Genomic DNA, 26,027 nt, shown 5'->3' with positions numbered 1-26,027 from the left:
CACCTCACACCACCTTTCCCCGCTGCAGATGTCAGGGCAGGGAAAGCAGGCGGAGGGAAGCTGGAGGAAAACAACCCGCAAGCTAGTGCGGAGCCACGGAGGAGAGCACTGGGCTGCACAAAAGGTGCCTTGTTCCCCCCATGAGGTGCTCAGGCAGCGAGTCCCCTCCCTCACTGGCAATGGAAAACCGAGCTCCAAGCGCTCCTTTGCCACCCCTCGCTGCCTTCAGCCTCCCCCTTGGGTACGAAATGTTCTCAGGCAAAAGAAAACTGAACTTTAACACGTCCCTCTCAGTCAGCACCTCGGCTCAGCTTTGGGTCCCCTTGCAGCAGGAGTGGGCGAGGGCCCCAGGTGCCCCTGGCACCTTGGGGGGACGCAGCCGGCTCGCCAGGGCCACCGGCTCCTAGTTATACAGTAACCTGTTGCTCCGGGTCCCAGCTCCACCTCTCGCTGCCTCCACATCCCTCCCCTCCCCTCTCCTCTGCCAAGAAACCTCTGTCACCTGCTCTCAGACAACCGGGGCGAGCGGCACCAGGACGAAAGGGCAGAGGAAAGCCAGCAGCAAGGGGACCCCCAGGCTGGTGCTTTGGGTGGGCTCTGCCTTGCTCTCGCTTCCACCGTTTGGGCTGGGGCACAGGCTCGCAGGCAAAGCGCCGCGCAGGGAGGCAGAGGGAGCTTGGCTGCCAGGGAATGGCAGCAGGATTGAACTAGGAGGGCACGGCTAACTGGGAGAGGACGCACAGGAGACGAGGGAACTGCGGGAGACGAAAGCGGCTTCTCAGCATTGGTAAGTCCCTAAAACTTCACATCCCCCCCTCCCCCCACCCCAGCACTTATCTACTTCAAAAGTCTGGTTGATTCAGCTGCGGAGGGAGCGTGACTGCAGAGGGGGGTGCGGCTGCGATAACTGTCAGTGTGTAGTTTTAGGTTGCTTTTCTGTTAAAAGGGTGAAAAACCATAATTTTTCCAGCATTACTTTTTCTGCATTTGTTTCCCGTTCTTGCATATCCCCACCGGAACAGACCCAGTAGGTGGCACTTTCTTGGCAGCAAAATATCTGTCTGGCACAGAGCGGGGTTTGTTTTTTGGTGGTTTTTTTGTTGTTGTTGTTGTTCCTAACGAAGTCTGAAATCGGTAGTTTTGAGCAGCTGTTTGTTTGCAAACCTCGGGGTTTCCTCCTTTCAGGATGCATGTGGAGAGAATTTTTTGCAGTTCCTCACCGGGCACCTCAGTGAGCTGCTGCTCTTGGTGGGTGAGCTCTGCCTGCCTGTGACCTTGGCAAGATTCATCACCCTACTTCAGAATGGAGGGGAGACTCACTCGAAGCTGCCCCGCTTGCTTGGGTGACAGCTCTGGTCCCTGTGAGCTTTCGCCAGCATTAACGAACTGGAGCGCAGCTCTCCTGTCCCCTTTCACTTATTTGTTGGGAAATGACAGTGCAAACTCCACCGAGGACAAGGCTCAGGGACAAATGATTTGACTGACATTATTTTTAAATGCTGGAAATAATTGTGAGACAGTAGTAAAATATGGTGATTGCCCTACTGTAATTAGGGCAACGGGGAGTAACGCTTTCATCGCTGGGCTGCTCTGAAATGCTGCATGAAGCGAATGCCATAACAGGGATCAGATCCTTCAGTGGTTGCTTCTCTGGGAGCATCAGCACTGGGCTGCTTTGGTGGGATCTGCCCCTGTGAAGGACTTTTTCTGAGTTAAAAGACATGACAGCAACAGGCTCAGCCTGCAGCTGACACACAACAGCCTGGCTGGCTGAAGCAGAGACCTGAGCGGGGTTTCACCTGCAAATGCCGCATGCGGTAGCACATTCCTGGCTCTGGTCAGTTAAGCGATTGAGTTTTCAGTTTATCAGGAAGAAAAAATAGTTTTTCACCCACAGAAAGGGCAGGCAGCGGTATTGAATCAAGGTGTCCTTTAAAACAGGACTGTGAGAAGGACTTGGGATCCACTGTGGGAACGTGTCAGTAAGTGGCAAAGGTCATTGCTTCGCCCTGTTTAAAACCAAGGCTTTAATTGGTATTTGGGATAACGCTAACAGCTCAGTCCCTGATGCAGTTAGGCCTGGGTCATGCCTGCTGCTGGTTTCCACCACTGAAGTGTTAGGAAGCCAGGCTGGCCAGGGATCTGCTGCTCTTTCAGCTGGATCCCAGCCCTCCAGCATATGCAGGTGGTCCAGTGCAGGATTTGCTTTGCTGTACTCTGCAGGGCAGAGGGAGTCTGTTGTATATAGAGCTTAGAGGGACCGGGGGGCGTTTTGGGCACCTGAGAAAAATTTGAGTGCTGGCATCACTGAAGTGGATGTTGGTGAAGTCCCGGGAAGGAAACAGCTGTGAAAGATGGTGAAGCCCAGCTGCTGTGTGTGCACGCACGCACGACTGTTTGCTTGGTGTGATAGAGCAGTTTGCCAAGACAAGCTTCCAGTCCTTGGCTTTCTGCCCCTCTGCCGGTCAGCACCCAGTGTCAGAGTGGGCAAAGACACCCGGAGAGGTGAACAGCCCAGCCGCTGCACAGCACAAGGAGGAAATTTCTTCTGGGCCACGGGCTCTGTGTCACAGAGGCAGACAGGCTCTCTCCTTCAGTGCCCACCTTTGCTGATGGCAAACAGCTCCCCATCAGTCAGAGCGGCAAAGCCTGGTCCTGAGCCTGGTGAAACGGGTCCTACAGATTGTTGCTTCTGGGGCTTCGCCTGCCCAGCTCTCATGGATGCAGGCACCTGGTCTGTACAGACCAGCTTGCCAACTTGGGTGGCAGCTCGCTTGTGTGCGTGCAGGTGAATAGCGGAGAAGACGCTGTCTGCGGTAACATTAACAGTGGCTACCCTTTTGTTGGGCTGTCCTGCTGTGGCTGCCTGCCCAGAGTCAGCCAAGGGCGTGAAGAGCCAGGCACGGGTTGCACAGAGGAACCCAGGCCTGCTAGCTCCGCTTTGGCTGTATGTCCAGAGCAGGAGACACTGCTGGGAGATGGCCTTGGGGCCAAATCTGCCAGATGTTTGTTAGCATCTGACCCTTGACAAGGTGGCTTTGAATGTGCTGGAAAACAGAATGCTTTTCATAGGGTCACAGGATAATTCAGGCTAGAAGTGAAAGAGATTCAGAAGAGAACCTACTGCGCTAAAGGACTCCGGAGGTTTCAGTCCTTGTGGCAGACAAAGAAAGGAGTGAAACAGGGAGAACATACGCGTTGGCTTGCATGGGCTTGAGAAACATCCATATAAAATAGCCTTTGCACCCGGAGTTGAGTGCGTTGGGGAGCCTCAGAGTATTATTCCCAGAGGGCTGGATCCTGGGGTGCTATTTTGTCTCCGTCACACACTCTACTTGCGTCCTGTCTTCTGTGCCATGGTCTCCCTGGAAGTGCTAGGTCAGAGCAGGCCTGTGGTTTTGATGAAGACTCAGCAGTCTTCTCCTTGTGTGGGGCTGAAGTCTGGCCTCACATCCACTTTACCTAACAGTGGTCAGCAGCACTGCCCTTAACTCCAGGGCAGATGTTAGTGCACAGCCTTTAGCCTATGAGTTTGATGTGACTGGCAATGAAATAAGCACCCTTTAAAAATCCTCAGGCCTTACAAGCCACCCAAGCAGAAATGCCATGGAAGGTCCACAGACTTCCATAGTGACAGATGGTTTCCCACACTGTGGTAAGGTTTTATCAGCAGCAGGGTGACTGCCTGGATCAGCAGCAGCTATGCAGCACCAGGCAGATCTAGCAACACTTAACTGTGCCAGCACGGCCTCCTGAACCACCTTGCTTTGGCCAAGGTTCAGCAGGTGCCCAGGGAAATACCCACCTGCCTGCCCAAGAGGTATTCAAGCCTCCCACTCGAAGGGAGGGGAAGGATGGTACCTTCAAAAACCCTCCCCACTCACCCAGCCATGTTATAGATGAGTCCTTGCACCATCAGAAATGGTGCCAGGCACTGCACAATGCCTGAGTGACGCAGGAGACGAGATCCAAGGGGGCCCAAGAGGCCCCAGATCACAACAGGACTCCCAGATCTCCACCTGCCCACAAGACCACACAGCTTTTCATCTGTCAGCATTACAGCAGAGAGGCGCGTTCAGGATTTTCATGTAGTGGAGAAGCTGTGAACAGCAACTCCATTTGCAGAGGTTTTGAAATGGCAAGCTCAGGGAATAAGCATGCTGTCACCCATCCCTAAAATATTTAGTTCCCCTGCATCAGATCCGTGCCAAGAGGAGTCCAAGGGCTTCCCGGAGAGAGCTGATCCCACACATTGATGCTGCCCCCCACACACTAGTGATGTTGCGCTGCTCCCACATGAACAAAGCTAACTCTGTGCACAAGGCGAGAGTTCATCCTTTCCCAAGGGAGCGAGAGGCTTCCCTTCTCCTGGGCTGGGGATGGTGCCGCCAGCAAACTTGAAATGCATGATGCCAGGGAGGGCAGGTTAATCAAAAAAGCCCTGGTATTTTTATTTCCTGGTGATCCAGCTATATCAGGAGGAATTGCAATTAAGAAGGGAGGGAAGGGTGTGTAGCTGAGCGCTGGACCGGTTTGGAGATCTTCCCCATTCACCTGCACTGCAATTGCCCAGGAGAGCCCAGCCCTTGTTCCCATTCCCCAAATGCTCCCAAGGGCATGACTGCAACGTGCTCACTGCCACTAAAGTTCTGCTGAGGGAGAAGACCAAAAGCTTCCCAACCCATGGGAAAAGGAAGCCAGAGGTGGGGAGTCACAGGCTCTGCCTGTTCAGCTGCCCTGGAACTGCAACTGAAGTAGCCAGACAAGCTGCTTTGGCTCCAGTTTGTTTTGAAGCACCAAGTGCATCCCAGAGGTGGCTGTCCCTGCAGTCATGGTTGGATTAGGGGGACCCTTGCATCTGCACAAGGCAAGAGGCCAAGGCTGGGCTGCTCTGTGTCAGAGCAGGCGGCAAGGTGCAGCCCCAGCTGACACAGCAGCAAGGGCCTGCTCAGGATGCTCCGTGCCTTTTCATCCATCGCTGCCTACAGAGAAGGGTCACAAATCATCCTCGCTCACAAGCATCTCCCACCAAGATTCTCCTTACCCTGCTGAGATGGGCCAACACATCTCACGTACCAGAAACCCTCATCTCAGGTGCCAGGGGCACATTCCCACATCCAGACCGCAGCTGGGTCTTCACACCCTGAGGCATTAGCCCACCTATTCATCTCTCCTCTCCCACACCCCAAGATGCTGCCCTGGCTTCTCTTAGGCATTTCAGCTGGGATGGAGGAGCTGAGCACCTCCAGGGCAATAGGCATCAAGACCCAGGTCAGAAAGGGGCAGCAGATAACATTTTGCAACAGCCCTGGCTGTCATGATGGGCAGCTGTGGCACAAACAAGCCCTCATGGCTCACAGGCCTCCAGCCCAGGCTTGCCCTAGTTGATGGCAGCTCTTCCGATGGCCAGTAGAGCAGTAACTCTCCACATTTGGTGGGCTGTGGACTTCAAACACCACCTTGGAAAGGGCCAGCTTTCCCTTTTTTGGTTTCCCGTTGGGGTACTGGCCCCAAAAAGCTTTTCATAATTTGAACTTGTTCAAATTTTGTTCTTCATGCTTCCTTCTTCTTTTTCCCCTTCTGCCTTATCAGTCTCAATCTGTCCAGATTTACATCCTACAAAGGTAAAGTGCAGACCATCTGAATGGCAATAAATCAAAGTTCAGCCACCCAGCTGTAATGCTCACCATTGCTGAGTAATTCAAAAAGTGAAATAACTGCTGCTGGTGGGACAGCAATTAAGATCAAGCGCACAGGCACAGTCCAAGTCAACATCACCCTCTCCCGGACTGTTTACATGTAACTTTCCCCTTGCTGAAGATGACCAGAAGCAGGAACTATCTGGGAGCCAAGACAGTCCTAACCTCTTCATGCGTTAGAGATATTGGCTGCCAGGAGAACGAGCTGCCACCCAAAACCAGGGGCTCTTCCAGATCGCAGCACCAGCAAACACAAAGCAAAACCCAAACCCTGACCCATCTCACTGCTGTGGACTATGCAAAGTGGCTTGTCCTGGTCTGCCGTTCACTCCTCATTACCGCCAACAGGACTCCTTGGGGGTCCCCCCTCACCCTACCACTGCCGACAGGAGAAGGTTGGCAATAAGGAGGGTGCGAGTAGGTGCTGCCCTTGGTCAAGGCGTTGCTCACAGGGGGTTGGGGCTTAGGCCAGAACTGAACCTTGTGGACACTAAATCCTCCAAGTCAGGTTTGAGGCTTTCACTGGTCACTTTATGGAGAAAGAAGCAGTGACTCTGCCTTTGCTCTGTCTGTGCTGTGGATAAACACAGAGGTGTCCATTTGCCTGAGCCTGAGACACTGCTTTCATCACTAATCCACTTTACAAAAACACTGGAGAGAGGAGAAGCGAGAAAGGTAATTGCACCCATGACATCCCGTAATAAATCACAGGCTGGAGCCTGCTCTTATTCCTGACACTGTTGCCTCTTAATTATAGCTGTGTTCATCTGAGGAGACAGAGTAGGAGAGCCAGGCTTTATGCAGAAGGGAGCACTAATTAAAACCACTCTGTTCCCTAGAAAGATATTAATGCTTTCCTCTGGGGAAGAAGTGAATGGACTCGTCCCTGGCCATTCCCGCAGGTTAATCTGTAGCACTGACTTCCACACAGCAAGGCAGTTAGTCTTGTTTTCAGTATGGGATGCTCCTGGCATTGCTTCTAGGATGAGATATGGAACTTCCAAAATTCTCTGAAGAAGGAAGAGGAATAACATGTACTCAGGTAGCCTGCAGGTGTGAGCGTTGCTTGCCTGGTGTAAGGTTAGGTGGTAGGGGATGGCTCTTCAGTCAATGTACGCTGACCACAGTAGAGTTTGGCAAATTGTCCCTTGCTGAGACTCCAGCCTTTAATATCTGACCCAGGCAGGACTTCTGTGATGGACAGTGCATCCCAGGCTGCACCCAAGTAAATCCTCTGACTGGAATTAGATAGACTTCAACAGGCTTGAGCCATGCTCAGCTCCACGTGGGAGGACAGTCAGGTCCCTTGGGCTGGCAGGGGAAGGAGTCTGGTACCACCAGGCACATGCGCCAGCATCTCTAGATGATCTCCAGATGGGCTTGGTACCTGACCACGCAGGCAGGTGCACTGCTGATTCACCTCTATTTTTCCAACATCTGCAAACACAAACCCTTCTAAATTGCAGGAGGACAGTAGTACACCCAAGAGATGGAAACAGCAGTTTGCCCCACTTGAAGTCAAAAGGTGTAAGTCAGCATTCTCCAGCTGGCCCTGGGGAGTTTTGATAGCAGAGAACCCAAGCTGGTGAAGGGAGGGTCCAGCCCAGCACCCAGGCACATGCTCACTCCAACCAGGCACTCAAAGCCAGAGCGGGTTGGATGTGAATAACATAGGGAAAACCTTGGGTTGGATTTTCCCCTTGATTTTTGCAACAGAAGAGTCAGGGCAGGAGAGTAAATGTGATATGAAAGGCTCTCAGGGTTAACTGTAGATCCATAGGACTGTCAGGTTCATTGCTGTGAGTTGCTACTCCTTGGAGAAAAAAAAAAAATTGACAAAATTTCACCAGCTGAAAAAAAAAAAATTGCCAGAAAAGCTGCAGCTCAGTCAGAGCAGCTGCTGCACTAAACTAGACAGGAGCAGGTTCAACAGGATAAATTGAGAGTAAATGTACGAGAGCTGCTTATTGCTGGCCTTTGCCAGTATGAGCAGGTAACACCCTAGGTGTGGTCAGGCCATCAGCAGTCTGAGCAATCCTCCTGACATGGAAGCGCCCTTTACGCACCGCTCCTCTGCACTGCTGCGTCTGCTCCGAGCTTAAAAATAAAGAAGGAAGGGCTCCACGGATATGTGACTTGTTACGAAACTTCCAATACTCTTCAACTTGGAAGAGAGACAGCTGAGGTGCTGTTTGCCTCGACACCTGCAACACTGCCCGTGGCATGGAGACACAGAATAAGGGAACAGTTGTTTACTGATAACAGGGCTAGGGGGCATCCCATGAAACTGGCAGCTGGCAAGTGCGGCACAAACAAAAGGAGACAGCTGAGCGCACCATGCAGAGCCGAGCTGCAGAGCATCTTGCCACAGGCCATTCAGGATGTCAAAAGTTTATGCGGATTGGCCAAAAGCAGTTGGACAAATTCAGGGATGAAAAAGGGTACCGAGAGTTCTTAAATCCCACTGCTGGAGGCTGGGAAACTTTGCAGAGAGGCTCCCCGTGTACCTGTCCTGTTCTTGTCCTCTCCTCTGGGCATCCACATGTGCTACAGCCATGCATGCACTCCCAGCCTGCCACCCAAGCAGGAACCGAGCACGGGTGATGGGAGAGGTGATGGATCGCCCCATGTCCAGGCAGCTGTCTAGCTCCTCTGAGCCAAAAGGGAGGCTGGAAGGGAGGAGAGACGCTCCAGCCCTAGCAACTGCTCAATTGTAGGAAATGTCGTGCGAGTTTAATCACAGCCTCGGAAGTGAGGACCGAGGGTGGCTGAAAGAAACAAGCTGAGCGGTCAAAGCCCGCCTGCTGTAGTCACATGCAAACTAGACCAGACAGGTCCCCAGAACATCTGCTCCACAGCTGGCACAAGCCCTGAGACACTCCTGCTTTCTGGTCCCTGCCTGCCAAGACCTTACGAGCAAATGGTCAAAGGTTAGAAGGCTCTAAAGCAGTGGAGAAGGCTGTGGGAGAGCGCTGGGCTGTCACCACCCTCGGCAGTCCCTGGTATTTTCCCTAGAGCACAGTGTGTGACGCTGGTTCCAACATGATCAGTCCTTGCCAAGACAAGTGCATGTGGCTGCCAAGATGCTGCTTGCAGGGGCCGTGCTCCGCTCCAGTGCCGCGTGGGTGCCTGGCACACAGGTCCTCTTGTCTCAGAATCCTGTCCCCCAACAACTCAAGCTAAAGGAGGACTTGAAAAGCTCATGACACCCAGCTCAGCAGTAGGCCCACACTAATCTCTTGCTGATATTCAGTCCCACAGGGAAGGACTGAGGAGAACCAGGAACAGCACCTTGTTCCAGCCCAAGTGAGCACCACCAGCCAAGATGCACCATGGCTGCACAGGCTGGAAGAGCATCTCCATGAAAGGTTGGCAATAGCCTCTTGTAGACTGCTGTGGGCAGGAGGGCTGTGACCCGCCACAGCCAGGCCATGAAGAGAAATCAATGGAAGGGCTAAAAATGACAAGTACGTATATTCGTCTACAGTTGAAGAAGAACTGCACAGGGGGGCTGGCTAACAGGGCTGCACCTCTGCTGTCAGGAAAGCTGGTATTTGCTGACACGAAGGATAAATTACTTTGGTTTCTCTGTTCAGCCAGAGGCTTCCTTGTTCCTCTCAAAGCCCTGTGCTCCAGGGCCACCTGCCCCTTCCTTCAAAATGTCCTTCCCAGAATACCCCAGGTTCTACAATGTGCGTGTTTAGGCAAAACCCTGCTTCTGCAAACCTTTCCTTGCTCCAGAGGTGACCCATAAACCTGTAGCTCATGTAAGGATCAAGGTACCCTAAAGACCGCTCAAGCACAGTGAGGAGAGCTACACAGGTTGTGGTAAACACCACCCCTGCTGCCTCCTTTGGCTGCAGGAGAATCCACGTGGCCTGTGTTGGCGTAACCGCATGCCACTCTCCAATAGCCCCAACCCTTGCAAACACAGCTTGTCCACCTGGCATAAAAGGGCTTTCTTCTCCCTCCTCTCCTTTTTGAAGATCACAGGGTGTTTCAGGCCAGAAGGGACCTCAGAAGCTCTCTCATCCAACCCGAAGCATGGTCAGCTCTGAAATCAGTACAGGTTACACAGGGTTTTACTCAGCCTGTTCTTGAAAAATCTCTAAGAACAGAGACGGCACAACTTCTCTGGGCAACCTGCTCCATAGGGCTGATGTTCCCACAGCAGAAAACATCACCTCCATGTCTGTGCACAGCTTTAGTTTTTTGGGACTGGAAATCCCTGGGGCATGCAGAAGCAACTAGTGAAACCTTTCCTCAAGATATTGCAGGAAACTCCTCTCTCCCCTTCCCAGCCTTGCAATCACTCCTGGTTTCTCCCAGCCCAGCCCCCACAGGCTCTCATCCCAGGCCTCTGCTGCAGGAACCAATTATGCTTTTTCCTCCTTGCCCTTGCAGGAGATTAATTTTTTTGTGGCAAGATTGTTAAAACATTTCTGCACTGTTAGATTAGAAACTGCCATTTAAATTCTTTTGATAAAGCCAGCCTCACACATCCTTCTATTCTAAATGAAACAAAGGGAACTTTTTGTTTGTTTGTTTGTTTTTGGAATGCTCTCTCACGGGACCATTCTGGTTACTGTGTAACTGGCTGCTCATGCCGCAAAAAAACCCTCCTGCCAGCCTCATCCACAGAGCTTAGTAGCTTTACTGAAAGCCCAAACATGGGAAATCAACCCAGGTGAGAGATGATGACCCTGTAAAAGCCCAGGGTTCACCTGCAGGCATGCAGGGGTTCCCAGCTGCTTGCACCCCCATGGTGCTCCTTCATGTGCCGGCACAAGGGCTTGTAGGGCTGGGCTGCAGGTCAGATTCTGGAGCTGATCAGGCTGGAAAATAAACCAGCGAGTTAAAAAAAATGCACATGTGGGGGGAGCGAGGTTCAAGCCCCATTGGTTCCTGCTCTAGGTTGGAGTGCTCTGGCATGCAGTTGCTGAGGATGATCAATGAGGTGGTGGCCAGGGACAGCGGGAGGCTGGGAAGTGCTGAAGCTGCTCCTGGAACCAAGACTGTAATTCATCACGGTATGGTGCAAGTTGCTAAGGCAGAGTCAGGACCATTTGCTCATCTTTAGCCCCAGGTTTGGGAGTAAAAATCAAGCAGGAGTTTAAAAGCAGGATCTAGCAGAGTAACGCTGCTGTATCTAGTGGCGTGCCCAAGGGTTAATACAAGGAACACAAGCAGATTTGCTGGCGGAAGGCTCCAAACACTACAGCTCAGTCAAGACCCACACACACGACAGAGAGATGAGTTGCTTAAAAAGAGGTTAGAGCGAGCAGGCAATGAGGGAGCCCAGTTGGATCAGCTGCACTTGTGTCCATCCCCCACGGGAATGCCAGGCACTGACTGCAGCTCTTCCCCTGGCAGACAGTCTGTGGCTCTTTCCAGCTCCGGCTCCTGCACTGCACCTCTCCTGCAGCCGTGGTAGCTCCTCCCCTTGTAGTCATTCATGTGTTCCTCTTTGCAAGGTGGTAAATTTTTCTAGTGCCCTTTCCTTGATGGGAGCAGAGCCCTGCAGAGTCTAAAAGACACAGTGAAGGAGATGCAGGAGACATCTGTCAGACCGGTGAGCTGGAATGTCACCTCTGAGGTGCAGTTTGTATCCTAAGAAAAGAGCAGGGCTCCTGCATAGGGTTTTTGGGAATAACACCTGGTTCTTTTCTCCATTTTCTGTGACTGTGCATCTTGTCTTCTGAATCCAGTACCAAAGCAGGGCTATCCTCAGTTGGGCATGAACGTTTGGTTAAATGTTTTGCAACAGTACATGTTTTGCATCAGCAATGAACATTACGGTTCCTATGGGGACTCTGTGGGAACCCAAAAACCTCAGCATTTTGCAGGTAAAACAAATAAATCACTGACAGCAGAAGCACATTTTGATGAACTCGCATTTCTGCCTTTCAGAGATGACTGGAAACTGATAAATCACAATTTTCCATATAGAATCTACCATGACATACATATGAAAATACCAACAGAAAGAAAGAAAAAAAAAAGCTAGATTAGACTGCTACTAAAAACTGCCCAAATGCTGCCACATGGCCATTTTTTCCTTATTCCCACTCTCAGCAGCACAGCCCGCTCCCCTGCGCCAGGTGGTTGATGAATCCTTGTTGATGCCAGCTGCTAGCACCCTGAGACAGGAGCTCAGTGATATACCAGCAGCGAGCTGCAGTCTGCCAGCTTGGGCATTTATTTCTGTTACATGGGCTGGGCCCTGTTCTGGCTGCCTGTGCTCCTGCTGCGGATCCCAGCATGTGAGCCGGCATCTCAGGGCAGCCCAGGATGGGAGGATTGAGGGAACCAGCAGCAGCCCCTGAACAAGACCCCGCTCACCCTCTGTGCTCGCAGCGTTTGGGAGATGTGTCTGTTGCCTGCATCAAAGGAAAGATAACAGGTCAGAGCCCCAGGTGCGTTCCAAGGGGCTGAATACACCTCCCATCCCCTGCCACACCAAAAACTGATCCGAACCCTGCCACGTCTCTGAAAGCCCAGTTGCCACCAGGTCATTGAGCTGGTGAAACTGATGTCCGCTTGTTCTCCTGCAGTGACACTCAGAGCCGAGCTCCCACGTGCCAAGTTTTAGCTCAAATGAATTGTTAGCAAGTAGCCAAAAATACACAGACAGGATATGAGTAGGAAGCACAAAATGGGGTGGGAAGAGATGGCATTGTCGTAATTAGCCTAAGAAAGCTGGAAAAGCCTTAAACATCAAATGTGATTTTCAAGAGATGAATCTCCTCCCTCAAATCTTCTGCCCCACGCTCCCAGCAAAAACCCCAGGGTGAATTTTACAGCAGGAAATGAAAATTATTGATGCATTAGCTTCCCTAAGCCCCAGCTGCTGTAGGCGGACATTTAGGAGTAGGAAGCAGAGTGAATATACTCTGTATTGCTATATATACATATGCCTAATACACTCTCCATATGCCTGTACTCACTGGTATAGACAGAGGGGGATAGGCTGCAGCTGTCTCCCTTTCTTTGGGGAAAGATAGGATGGTGTGACCTTCCTGCGCAGGGAAATAAGTATTTCTTGGTTCAGGATTTACCATTCATGTTCTACATCTTGCTGCAACCCCAGAGACTTCAAGGTGACCATGCTGGAGACAAACTGAAGCTAAACATGGCCCCCAAAGTGGCTCTCAGCCTAATAACAAGCTTTTCTCCAACGGAGAAAAAGCTCTTGGCACACTGACCGTCAGGCGACATGCCTGAATTTCTGCCAGGCAAGTGAATCAGCGTTTCAGGGAGTGACCAAAAATGCCCTTCCTTTAGGAGGTGGTGGTGGAAACGTCCCGCTGATATCAACACCCCTGTCTTGCTCATGAACCAGTCGGCATGGAGGAGTTCATTTACAAACCAAAGTCCTTCCACCCTTCCTGAGGGTCGGTGAGGGAGCAGCCACACCACCCTGTCACCTTTCCTTGAAGCATTTCAGCCCTGTTTGGGCTGGCACTAGCCAGGCAAGTGATGTCCAGGTTTAAGTAACACAGGGCCTCCTGGGGCTAAAGGCTTTTGCTGGGAAGTAATGTGGAAAACGAATTGGCTTCCCAAAATTATCTGTTAGGCTTTACAGGTCTCCTGTAAAAGCAGTAACAAACCAGGACTGCTAAGGCTAGCTTGTAAGCATTGCACAGTATTAATACAAGGTGGGGTCACAGCGTACTTACACATTAAAGCAATCATTTAATGAACAATTAAGGCACTTGAGTGATTAGCTCACCTACCTATACATCCACAGCTGGCAATAAATGACTGACACCCACCAGGAGCTAGCAAGGAGCACCCCGGTATTATCAGTGTGTTGTCAGTGTGGACGTGGCAGCTGACACTGGACCAGATAGTTTTAAAGCTTCTGGAAGAAGCAGTTTTGCTGCAGGTGCTTTGCATAAACACACCACCACCTTTCAAGTATGGATGTGACAGCCCTGAGCAAATCCGCTTTTTTCCCTTGAAGTCCCACCATGAAGAATACCACTTTGCTGTGTCCTCAGCCTTAACATCACTATGTGAAGCAGCAGGGACACAGCAGGAACCCTCACACCTTCTCCACCCCTGGCCACCAGCCCACGTTGCCCCTCTGGTGCCAGCCTTTTGCCAAGTCTCCCAGCTGTTTCACAAATGCCTTTGAGCCTGGAAAAGCTGTAAGAGAAATAAGAGATATTCTCACTATACAGCGAGGTGCACGTGAGGAACAGCTCTGGGGGTCGGCACTTGCAGTCAGGAGACACGAGCACACTGCCAGTTGCGCACAGGATTTGGTGCTTTGGAGGCGATTCAACACCCTCCTTCAGGCTGGGCTGGAGCAGAACAGGGTAGTGCCTTGGGCCATTATCCGTCCTGCTCTAGAATGACACACACGTGGAGAGTCACTCCCTATTTTTACTGGCCTGATGTCCGAGTCCTGATTGCTACACAGAGAAAACAGAAAGGATCCCATTCATCGACACAGTCACAGCGCCAAACCCTTCCCCCCTTCTAAAAATCACAGCTACACCCCCCTCGCCAGCAGTGATCCAGTGCCTGGAGTCTAGCACCAGGCTAGGAAAAGGGGATCTTTTTTTTTTTTTTTTTTTGGGGGGGGGGGGCGGGTGTTGAGGAGTGTTGGATAAAGATGCAAGACAGAGATACCTTCAGCATGACAACAACCAGCACATCTCTTCAGCAAACTTTCTGGGTACCAGGCGCGCTACGCCCACAGGTCCTGCCAGCACCACCGCATGATGGCTGAAGCCCTCCAGCCTTCCCAGGCAGCTCCACAGCCAGCACCAGCCTCCCACAGCTCCCATCTGCTGGGTGCTGCTGGGCACAGGGCAAGGGAACAGGCTTTGCTCAGAGAAGAAGTGGGCACAAATAAAAACAGGACAGAGGAAAAAACTACAAAAATACCCCACAACACTCTTCTTTTCCTGGGAAGCCTAGGGAACACGTCATATTTTTTTCTTTCTGGGGAGTGCAGTGACTCACATTACACTTTCTCCCACTGGGGTAGTTTTGAACTAGGGTCTTTTAGTTTAAACCATTTAATGAGCTTTTATACAAAGTACACTTATCTGCCTCCTTCCATCCTTCCAAAAGCATCTATTAATATTTGGCTCATTATTTCTGGGCCTGGTTCTCAAGCTTGCTGAACTGCGGCCCAAGCATAGGTAATGCTCAGCTTGGTACCCCGGCAGGAAACAGGCTCAGCAGACACACAGCAAGCTCAAACCTGCTCCGTGTTTTTCCTCCACCCAGCTTCTGCGGGATTCCTCCAACAGAGAGGAAAAGTGTAAATTCAGGAGCTGTGACTCAGCACAGGGACTCTGCAAACAAGTCTTTCAGAGAAGGGTAGTGGAGTGAGTTTCCAGTTTTTTCCCAAGATCCAAGATCTTGGAGACTGGCCATTTGTGCATTTTCCCTGGGTATTTATAAAGCAAGGCACTGTCTAGACTTGCTTTTGTATTTCTTGAAAGAAGGTTTTACCTTCTGGCAGGAATACAGAAACTTCTAGTTTGGTTCAACGAGCCTGCAGAGCCTTCCTCTCCCGTGCTGAGAGCCTCTAGTGCTGCCTGGACTCCTCACCTGGACCAAAATTAAGGTCTGTTTGCGTATCACCTACGGACTGGAAAGAGCCATGCACAAGCTGTATGTGTGTGCTTAGCAGGACATGGGGGGGTAACTTCCCACAGTCTCTCTAGGCGGTTTGTGAATCTCCCATCAGGAATTTGTAAGGATGGGCACTTCTGCTCCGTGGTATCAGTTTGTTTCTGGGCATTGCCTCCCAACCTCTAGTGCAATCTAGCAGGGCTGTGTGGTCGCCCAGGGACTGCTCATGCCAAGGCCAGCTGCTGGACAAGCCTGTGGGCGTTCCCCTCTCAGCACTGGGAAGTCCACCTAAACATTTTCTCAGGAAATACTTTTTAAGCACAAATTGTTGCTTCTGAGGAGGCAAGTGAACAAGGCACAGGCTACTTGGGTGTGAACCTCAGCAACGGGTATGAATCTTATCCTGATGCTCTGCAATATCTGGGCACAGCATGGAAGGGCACCACGCATAAGGAGCGGAGACTCAAACAAAAAGTGGTAATCGGGGTCCATCAGACCTGGGAGAGGGGTGGCTGTAGATCTAAGGTGCCTCAGTCTAGAAAAGCTGCTACTGCTTCCCCCATGGAGGCTAAAGAACACTTGGTTCTTCTCTGCTCAGACCTGCGCTGACCTGTTGGGTTGGGTTACATTTATCCAGGTGCTTGTCCCCTGGAGAATCCCCACAATGTGAAAAATCGCATGTACAGAACAGGGAGTGTTTCTTCCAGACACCCAGCACGTTGTACCCGCTGCCTGTGACTAACTGCTGTAACATGGTACGTGCTATGCACACCCTAAAACTACACATGCATTCATGCTCACCTCTTCCACAGGGGCTAGCATCTTCCCAAAGTGACCTGTGATCTCGAGTGCCTCCATCACCACAAAGATAACTTGAAAAGCTGCCATGGGTGGGAGGGAGGAAGGAAAGAAGAGCAGGACTCACCACTTCCCAAAACTTGGGGCACTGTAAAAACATTTCAAACAACACAGACAAGAATGGGGACTCCGAGGGTCACCAGAGAAATACCGGTTCCCCTCTCCAGGAATCCCCAGCGACAGGTTAAATCGATAAAAGAGTCATGAAGTTCTGACTTGGTCCCACTGAACCACCATGATTTGCAAGGCCTGATTTGCAAAGACAGGGTTTGGAAATTCAGATGGGACAAGATCCTTGCTTCCTTGCTTTTATTAAGGAGCAGCAACAACAACAACCTGTTCATTTGTTTGGCTGGCAGCTTCTTTGCTCTGGATTTGGGTTTCCCCTGATGCTTTCTGACTAACCCAAAGATGGTTTTCTTTATGAGTACATGTTCTTGGTAGACATCCTACTGAGCAGGTCTGAATTTCTTTTGGTGAGCCCTGACAGGCATCCTTACTGGCAGGTTCAGAAAAGCAACCAAATCAGGAGAAGGGTGGTTTCATCATCCGGAGGCTGGGCCAGGACACAAGACACCCAGGTTAAGTTCTCAGGTCTGCCACAGGTTTCCAGGGTCCATCTCCAAGCACTTTTAGGGATCTTTAGATTGTGTGAATTTAGCTCTCTTGGTGCCACCTGAGGAGCACTGAGCACCCAGATCCCAGTGCCTCACCAACATCTGAAGGGCGTTCTGTTAGTGGACTGATATGGGATTGTAGTCTTCCTATCTGCCAGGTCCTTCAATACGATGGCAGTGGGCAGGACAGATGACGGGAGTCAGCGGGATGCTCTCAGGGGCTGGGGACACTGCCTGGAGCACAAACAGCGCAGGGCACTTCTATTGCGGTGCCTGTGCTCCCTTTGCTCGTGTGGGTACAAGCAGACTTAGCTTTGCAGGACAGTCTGTCAAACAGCTTTCACTAGCGTGACATTCCCTTATGAAAACACTCAGCAACCCTAACAGACGGCGCTTTGTTGTCCTGGGAAGTTTAGATAACATCATGTGGTCGCCAGCTAATGTTTCTAACCAATGCTTTATGTTACTCGCCGAGCCTTTTGCTAATTTAGCATTTCTGCCTGACCCATCCAGTTAGCACAGGCTACACACAGAGACAGCAGCACCCTCATAATACCTGCCCCCTCCTATCCCAGGCAGGACCCCCAGGCAGTGTTTCCATTGCATTTATTTCACCAGTGCCCAAGTCCCATAAACTACTTAGTGCAAAGACTTCCCTCACCACGTCCTTAAGCACTTCACACGTGCTCCAGAACAGAGCCACTGTTGACGCAGAAGGCTCAGACACAACTTATACGACCAATGTGATCAAGTTAGTGCCACTTTATTAAAAGACTTACAGCAATTTATACTCTCAGCAAAAGATACACACGCTACGTAGGCTTTGTTATGTAAAAAGTGATAGGTTAAAACTACTCATTCACACGCTTCCACCTCCCTTATGATTGGTCCCAGTGTGGTACCCACACGCTGCTCCCCCCTTGTGCGGGCATCCTGTTTTTTCTCATCTTTCTGTCCAATTCTCTTATCTCTCTGTGAATACAGAGCCTCCTTATCTCCCCTGGCCTTGCACATGTCCTTCACAACACCTGCAGCTTGTTAGGGCTGCAGCCTGTTATTACAACCAAGTTATTCAGTCTGGATTGCTCATAATATGCCCGTTTTCTTCCAGCCACTCCACAAGCCATTCCCTACCACCACCTTTGGGCTGACTTGATGGGGCATAAGGGACATTGGCATCATTCCAGGTGATCCAGCCTGGTCAAGGAACACTTTAGCCTACAGATATCAAACCTTATGTGACCCCTTTTTGTGACACAGCAGTTAAGCCATCAGTATGGGTACCATGGCTCCAGGTAGGAAAACGTTTCAAATACTAGCTCATGGGCATTTCAAAAGTCCTGTCACACAGGGCACACCAGAAACAAAGACAAGGTCTGCTGGAAATGAGTTAGAGCATGCAAAAAAACCCATACTCCTAGGTGACTGGGCAGTTTTTAAGGTTTTGAGGTTTTTGCCATATCTTTCTACTGTTGTTCCAGCAAAAGCTGTTGTGTTTTGATCAGCATTTCCCCACTGCTACAATCATATATCATAATGGCCTCTGGCACCAACAAACCTTCCCCAGCATGCTCTACTTGATCACAGTCTTAAGGGTACTCTTAGACCCATGATGAAAAACACTCACATACTGCTATTGTTATTCAAAGTGACAATAATAACAATAGCCCTAAAAAAGACACTAGTATTCCATAATTTCAGGTTGTCCAATCTTCACCCAAAATCCAGAATTTTTCACAATCCCTTTCCATGTGCTACAAAACCAAAAATGTATGACCCACAGCAAACAAGGACAAAGTGTACCTAATAAAAATAATGTAAAGCAATAGCAGTGACCGGCCCAAAGAGAAGAGAGCACTGTTATTCTTTCCCCCTCCCACTGCACTTCTCCACCCTTGCAACATTGCAGCTCGCTCTTCAAAGAAAGTCAAAACAATGCATGGCCCGCTTCCATTTGATATAAAAGTACCGAAATGTAGCACAGACAACAATGCCAGGCTCCTATCATGACTGTGTGTCTTCAGAAGGATATTTGACCTCCAAGGATAAGATTGTCCGGAAAGTCAGGGAGTAAGATTTCCTTTGTTTTAAAGTACAATAAGACATCACCCACCTCAACAGCACTGTCCGCTGGCCTCCCTAAGGCACATGAGATCTTCTGGCCTGGGATAGGTCATGGAGCCAGGCTTTAGACAGGCAATTAAGCTTCTCCTGTAAGTCCCCCCAGCCCAAATGTAGTACTGCCATCTGCCCCCACAGCCACTATTTGAGCCCGGCGTAGCTGCTAGAGCCCCTGTCCCATTAAACACTATGCTCATGGCTTAGCCAGCTTGCTTGGTGACCCATGGAGAAACGCTGCCCTGCACCATCAACAGAGCAGGTGATGGTCTCAAAATTGGATTTGATAAGGGTGAGCCAAAGGCAACCCCTGCACAGACACACATCGCAGGCTAAATCTGCCTCTCACTTCCCCTCCTGTGTAAGGAGGAGAAAGCAGCCACACCCTGCAAGGGGGATAAGAGGGAGATCAGGAACCCTCTGATCAGGGACACCTAAGCCACAGCTGAAATGACAGCAAGGAGAAGACAGTGTGTCTGTCAGCGGTTACAGGGTGGTGGAAGCTCTTAGGGATGCCCCCATGGGGAGGGGGAAACTTGGGGAAAGCCAGCCACTCGGTTGCAGCCTCATCTCATCTTTCACATCACGTCTTTGGCTCTGCCTGCATTTAGAGGTGAAGTACTCTCAGCCCTTTCTTCACCTTACTCGATTCTAGTTGTCTTTCAATTTAGCAAAATTATAAAGTATCATCATAAAGTCTCCAACCCCTCAGAAATGTTGTCCATCCATCTGTCCCCCCATTTACCAGCTAGGAGTCAATTAATATCAGGCAATTTAAAGTGAATTAAGAGCTCTGGCATGAGGCTCTGTCCTGGTTTAACTTGGCCAGCATCACACCACACCCTCATTTCGATTAACACAAGTCTAAACACAGACATGGCCCTTAATGCAGCAGGGAGAGCCAGGCAAAGGTTAACTAACAAAAATAGCATGAATAAATAAAAAGAAGGGAGCCCAGCAGGATAAGGACCAGCTGACTTGGCAGGCGCACACACATCACTTCCAGTTGCATGTCCTCTTTCAGATACAAGCACCCTGGAAGGGAGGGCAACCTTCCAACGGCACTGGGAAAGGGAGGGAGGACACTGGGGTTTGCTGCATTACAAATGCCGAGACAGACCAAGGGTCACTCAATTGGACATGTCAGAAGGAGCAATTTATAATCAGCCCCTTGCTGAAATGTCAGCAGCGCTAATGCATTACAGCTTCTGCTTGGCCAGGCAGAAGACTCTGGAGCATCAGGGTATAAATGAAACTGCAAGTGGCACAAAACCTTTCTGCTGTTTTGTGGGTGGTGGGTGTTCCCACCGCACACTTCAAGCAGCGTGTGGGCAAGTCATTCTGACACCTGTGGGGTCCAGTGGTGTTTCCACCAGCCAAGGTACCTGGTAACTTATCCTGCCTTCCTCTAGGGATAAGCCCAGCTTATCCCGTCAGTACTTACTTATTAACTACCATGAGATAAAGAATCGGCTCATTTTATGGCTGGACCCGCTTCACCCTCAAAGCTGAGCAGCAACCCCTGCCACTGCCATGGGGTCTGCTCCTCTGGCAGCCACAGAGGGCTTGACCAGATGGGTTCCTCTAAAAGCAGGGCCAGTCTTTTGGGCAGAGTTTGTCTTTTGGACAGAGCTCATGAAGGAGAAACAAAAACCAGGGTGACCTTGGCTGCACCCCTAGTTCCTCCTGTCGTTTCATGGCTGGGGCCTGGGCGCAAGCTTTGAACTCCACAGGCCAAACCGTGTGGCACTTACCTGCTGGAGTAACCTGGATTTCAGTCCATTAAGGACACAGCCCTGGGGCAGCAAGTGAAAGGCAGCCAGAAATATTACATTAATATGCAGAAACATTCCCAACTACAATCACCAGCCGTGGGACTAAAGTGATTGGCTGCTATAAAGTAAACAGACCAGAGCTGGGTTTATTAGAACGCATTCCCTCTTCTAGGTATCTTATGCTAATGCACACGGAGATCTGGGAGATAGGAACAGTTTGAGGACTGTAAAAGGAAACCAGCAGACAGCTATTAACAGAGGAAAAATTCACAGGTACCCAAGCTTGGGCACAGGGATGGGTTTTATTACACTCAGGGGGTTGGCAGAACACCAAGTTTCTATTCTAATGTGTATATGAATTTGTATCTGTGCGTGTGTGGATGCATGTGCACAGACTTTAGCATCAACTGCCAGAGACGAAAAGGAGAATTTAATATACTAGCTACAAAATGCACTTCACTGTAATTTCTAACAGCATCTCACTGCTGAGGAGTGTTACTGTGACACAAAGCAGGCTGACAGCCATAAGGCTGAGCCCAAAACATGCTGGGGTCCTCCATACAGCCTGTGTGTACACGTGTGGGTGTGTGGCTGCACAATGCTGCAGCAGCATGCAACTGTGCAGTGTGCACACAAGCCGTCTGCTTCACCTGGAGAGCTGGACCTCTGCAAGCCCTCTGACAGACACGCAGTTTTGTTAAGATCTGTGAGAAAACTCTGCATCTGTCCTCACCTCAGGCTGAAACACATTGAGCAAAATACCACAAATGAGTGTTTCAAACACAAGGAATAAAAACGTCAGCAGCTCTGCTGACGATACAACAAGCCCTGCAGCAGAGACAGTCAGCCTCCAGAGGGGAAATCCCAGGTGCCAGGGATGACACTGAAGTGTTCCCTGGAGATTACACACACTTTAGCCTAAACTCAGATAAAAAAAACCTTTGCAAGGTAGTTCCACGGCCTGCCAGGGATGGCTGTCACAGTGGCCCCACAGCACATGCCAAGCACGTTCAAAGGTCCCCTCACAGGAAATCCCACTGAAGACACTAATGAATTTCTTCCTTCTGGCCAACAATGAGTATTTTAAAGCCCTATCTTTGATTTCTGACAACTTTATAATGAGGTGAGCATGTGCTAACCCAGGCAAAGCACAAAAAAGGTGCTGAGTGCCGAGCCCCCAGGCAGGTGGCCTGCTGAACTTTTAAAAAGTGAATAAAAAAACATGAAGACTTTGTTTTGGCTTTCTTTCAAGTCATGCACTGGAGCAGATGTTAATACTTTGGATGCCAATACAAAGCATCCCTTGAGGTTCTATTATACCTTGTTTTCCCTTCTTTTTTCCTCCTTGTAGTTCTGCTCTTAGACCAGTGACTGGATCTCCCTCACATCTTCTTTCACATTATTTATAATTTTCATCTGAAAGAGGAGGGGGGAAAAAATAAATATCTGTGCACAAAGTCTGCCTGCCTCTCACCAAGCACTCAGCCAAGGCAGTAAATGTTTCTCAATCCTTATGTTGCCAGTGAAGCAGTAATCACAATTATCTCATTTTTCCCTGTGCGGGTAATACCCTGGTAAAGATACTTTACCAGCTGGTATAGAGCTTGAAATTGCCACATAACAAAAGATAATGGTACTGTAGGCCTGCAAAAAGACTCAGGACACTTGACAGTCATAAGCACATGGCCACAGAGATCCATATGTTTGTTAGTGGCCTCTGACAGACCATAAAGGCAAAGGCCACAGCAATGGTAGGCAGGGCTGCTTTGCTAGAAAAAGACATGCTGAAATACCACAAAGCTGGCATGTGCCTGGAAGGGACAGGCAAGAGGAGAGAGGTGGAAATAGGTTTCGGAAAGGCATCCCTGTACGTGTCATCTTCAGCCCAGGTCAGAGCTGTGAGAGGTGAGGAGGAGCAGCAAGGAAACCCTGTTGTGCTCACCTGACTGCTCTCATGTGCCCACACTGCTTGGAGACCCTAAATCAGAGGCAGGAAGGGCAGCACGTACATGGGTAAATCACACAATAGTGTGTTTTCTAATGACTAATCCTATCTTTTCTGCTTTTGCTGCAGTTGCCTGTCCTGCGAAGCGACATGAGTCTCAAGGGATCCCTCAGCAGCAACCCTGGCTCATCAAAGTAAGGATCTCTGTGGCAGGCTTCTCCATCTCACAGCTGGCACCACCACTCCTTCCTACCAGCCAGGGGGATGCTCTTTAGCAGTCCCACTTGCCCCCTAAGTCTCTGGTGTTTGAGTCACCCTTCCTGGGCACCTCACAAGCTGTGGTTACAGCCAGCATCACTGCTTCACCTTGGTAAAGCTGCATTAGGTGGAAAGAGGAGGGGGACACCAGGAGGACCTCCACCTGCAGCTTAAGGGCTGCAGCAGCTTTCTGATGGAGCCAGAGCCACCAGCTCTCTCCCTCCTTCCTGCACGCTCCTGGTCTCTGGGGAGCAGGGTGTAAGTGAATGAGCACCATGAAGCACTGCCTGCCCTCAGGGAGACATGGTGACAAAGCAGAAAGTAGCCACTGGCCACCCACTGGCTCACTGCACCGTGCAGGACAGCCCGACCACAGTGCCTGAAACCCTGAGGTCTGGCTTTGATCCTCCTCTGCCAGGCCTGAGCTGGAGAAAACCCCGTTATCTCCTGGCTGCACACTCCTAGGCACAACCCAGGCATCTGTGGTAGGAGCCCTACAGGGGATGCAACCCATGCTTAGAGACCCGACACCCCAAAACTCAAGTGTTCATACACAATTATGTCCTTCCACATTTTTACATGGGACACATTCTATATCTGAGCACCTGCCTTCAAGGAGCACATCTCAAAGAGGTCCATTAATAAGACAGCTTAATCTTGGCACTTACACTGCCTCGGGTTCAGGTGGACTTGGGTACAATGTGGAGGGGCCTCCATTTACCTGTACGGCTCCCTGTGATGACCCCCCTTATCACACACTAGGAGCCACTGTCCTTAAAGCAGCCCCTCCGGAAGCGATGTCCTTCCAGGGGACACGGGGTGGGAAGGTAACTGTAGTGGGGACAGGCCTAGATGGGCTCCTCTGTCTCCTGTTTCCAGCTGCTGGGTTTAGTGACACGCGCCAGTGGTGTGGATAACAGCTAGGGTTGCAGAGAGAGCCGCTGGTGCGGTCATACAAGCAAATGCTTTGCCTGGTACTATGGAGTTGTACCATGTCTGGTGGATGTGATGAGGAGGGCACCGCTGGTCCCTCTCAGGACAGCTGCAGAGCTGCTGTGCTGATTACTGCACAAGCTGCAGTGCAAAAGCAGATGTTAAAAAGATCTGAGAGCCGATTGTTTATTTGTGCCTTCTTTCTTTTACAGTGGCAGCATGGGCAGAGCAGATGGAGCCTCCAAGCTGAGTGCAAAGGACCTGTACGGTAAGTCATGCCCACAAACCCATCTAAAGTTTGCTATAGCAAAAGCACCTCTGGAGATCTGAATGTGGCTGTTGGGGTTTTAGGCTGGAACTCAAAGCAGCGTGGATCCAGACCTCCAAATGCAACAGGCTGGCCTTGATGTGGCAGCAAAAATGCACCTCACCTCCGTGCCACCGACTCCCATGCTGGGGACAGCTGTGATTTTGCGAGACAAGCTCTGCAGAACATTGCTTTCCCTCACCCCCACCTGTCACCCAGATCCTCTCCAGTTATGTTAGCAAGATAACCTGATAAAGGGCCTAACAAAAGAAAGACTGTCCTCAGCAGGTTAATGATTATCCTCTTGTAACTACACAGTGAACCATGAAAACTCCAGTGCCCTTTGGCTCTTTGCTAGTAGAGGGAATACTTGTGCACAGCCTGACACAGCTTGTTTATAAACCACCCCAGCTCCAGTGGAACCAGTGAGTCACTGGATGAAGAGCCACAGGGAACATTTAGGTATCAGTAACAGTTATTCCCGATCCTAGCAGCTCTCTTAACACATCCTGGGTGAAGACTTGCCCTGTGGGGCAGGCAGAACAAGCAGAAAGTCATGTGTGAGAAGTCACCTCCCACAGTCACTCCCTGGATGAGATGGGGGTTTGTCTGGGGGACCACTGGGGGCTTTTGGGGAGCCCGAGCCTGCATACTTTCCCACCTGAGAGCTGTCGATTTGCCTGGTTGATGCTTAAATCGAATACGAACAGGCTGCATGCACCCCTCACTGGAGAGCTTATATTCGATCAGAAAACTTCCCTTTACATCTACGAGGTGAAGGTGGTTTATTTGTCCCTGGGAAGCAGCTTTGGTTGCTGAAGGGTTTGGGCTGGAGGTTTATCAGGGTGGAGTGACCCGGAGCAGTGTCCCACAAGTGACTTACCTTGCCTGGGAAGGAGGGGGCTGTACTCAGTGGATGAAGTGTTAAACAAAGTCATTGCTAACTTCAACTAGCTGCAAAGAAGTGCAATATGGGAATAATGGTAGAACAGAAATTTGGTGTTACTGACTGGTGCTGTCTGTGGCCTGGGTGCTGCATGATGGGCAGGTGCCAAGTAGGGGTTTGAACTGTGTCAGTCACCTGTCCCGAGATGAAAGCACACCAGATAAGCCTAGAAAGCAGCAAGAGGGTGAGGCATGGAAATGTTTAGGTGCTGCACCATTTTGCACACAGGACTGCTAGTTCAGACAGGCTCCTCCTACCGCTAACAGCATCACTTCTTTTCCATGCACTGAAAGCTCCTGCAGATCCAGTCAGGGGCAGAAAGATTATAGTTACAAGGTAAATAGAGCACTGTGTAAAAACGAAACCGAGAGCTGACAACTGCGTTGAAATACAGCACATGCGCAGGTTAGCACCCATGGGTGGAGGCAGCCCAGGGCTGTGGATGGCCAGGGTTTCAGGGGGCCGAACTGTGAGCTCAAGGCTGACCTGGTGCCCTGCAAGATGAGCAGGGAGCAGCCCGCAATGACTCCCACAAAAGCTAGTGAAGGGAAAGGCTGACAAACCGCCTCTAACACACACACAGTTTCTCAAGTAAGTAGTTTTCAACATTGAGTTACATCTTTTAAATTTTTTTGCATGGACACACCCTAAAAGCAAATTTCACCAGGGATGGGACCTCTCTGATCAAATTCCAGCAAACCTTAAATGACACTCATAAGTCCATGGGCCAGCTCCTCAAGAGGAGTAATCCAGCTGCCCATGGCTTCCCTGCCACCTCTGAAGCACAGTATGAGGTCTGCAGGCATTTACTGCATAAATCAGCGGCTGTTGGCGGGATCAGCCCAGCACTGCATGAGTATACATCCACAGGGTTTTTGCTTGACAGAACTTGAAAACCACCCTGCTAGTTCAGCACGCCTTTATCAAAGGACACTCAGCAGGTGTTAAAGCAATATTTAAATGTCTGGGTCCCT

The 26,027-nt window shown here is 50.4% G+C and overlaps 1 protein-coding gene across 2 annotated transcripts in view; it reads left to right on the top strand.

Annotated features, from left to right (window-relative positions):
• The first annotated feature begins 444 nt into the window (after positions 1-444).
• EPS8L2 (EPS8 like 2) overlaps positions 445-26,027 on the top strand; it is a 66,856-nt gene continuing 41,273 nt past the window's right edge. The window contains exons 1-4 of one of the 2 annotated variants that reach the window (XM_037402454.1): positions 445-787; positions 8,953-9,166; positions 22,739-22,803; positions 24,013-24,068. In XM_037402454.1, the coding sequence (XP_037258351.1) occupies positions 22,760-22,803; positions 24,013-24,068 (100 nt within the window). In that variant the 5' untranslated portion in view covers positions 445-787; positions 8,953-9,166; positions 22,739-22,759. The remainder of the gene's footprint in view (positions 788-8,952; positions 9,167-22,738; positions 22,804-24,012; positions 24,069-26,027) is intronic. The other variant, XM_037402453.1, reaches the window with a different exon arrangement.

Source organism: Falco rusticolus, chromosome 10 (assembly GCF_015220075.1).
Source record: "Falco rusticolus isolate bFalRus1 chromosome 10, bFalRus1.pri, whole genome shotgun sequence".
NCBI classification, from domain to species: Eukaryota; Metazoa; Chordata; class Aves; order Falconiformes; family Falconidae; genus Falco; species Falco rusticolus.
Note: the sequence above shows the minus strand (reverse complement) of the source record. Positions and strands in the feature narration are given on the sequence as shown.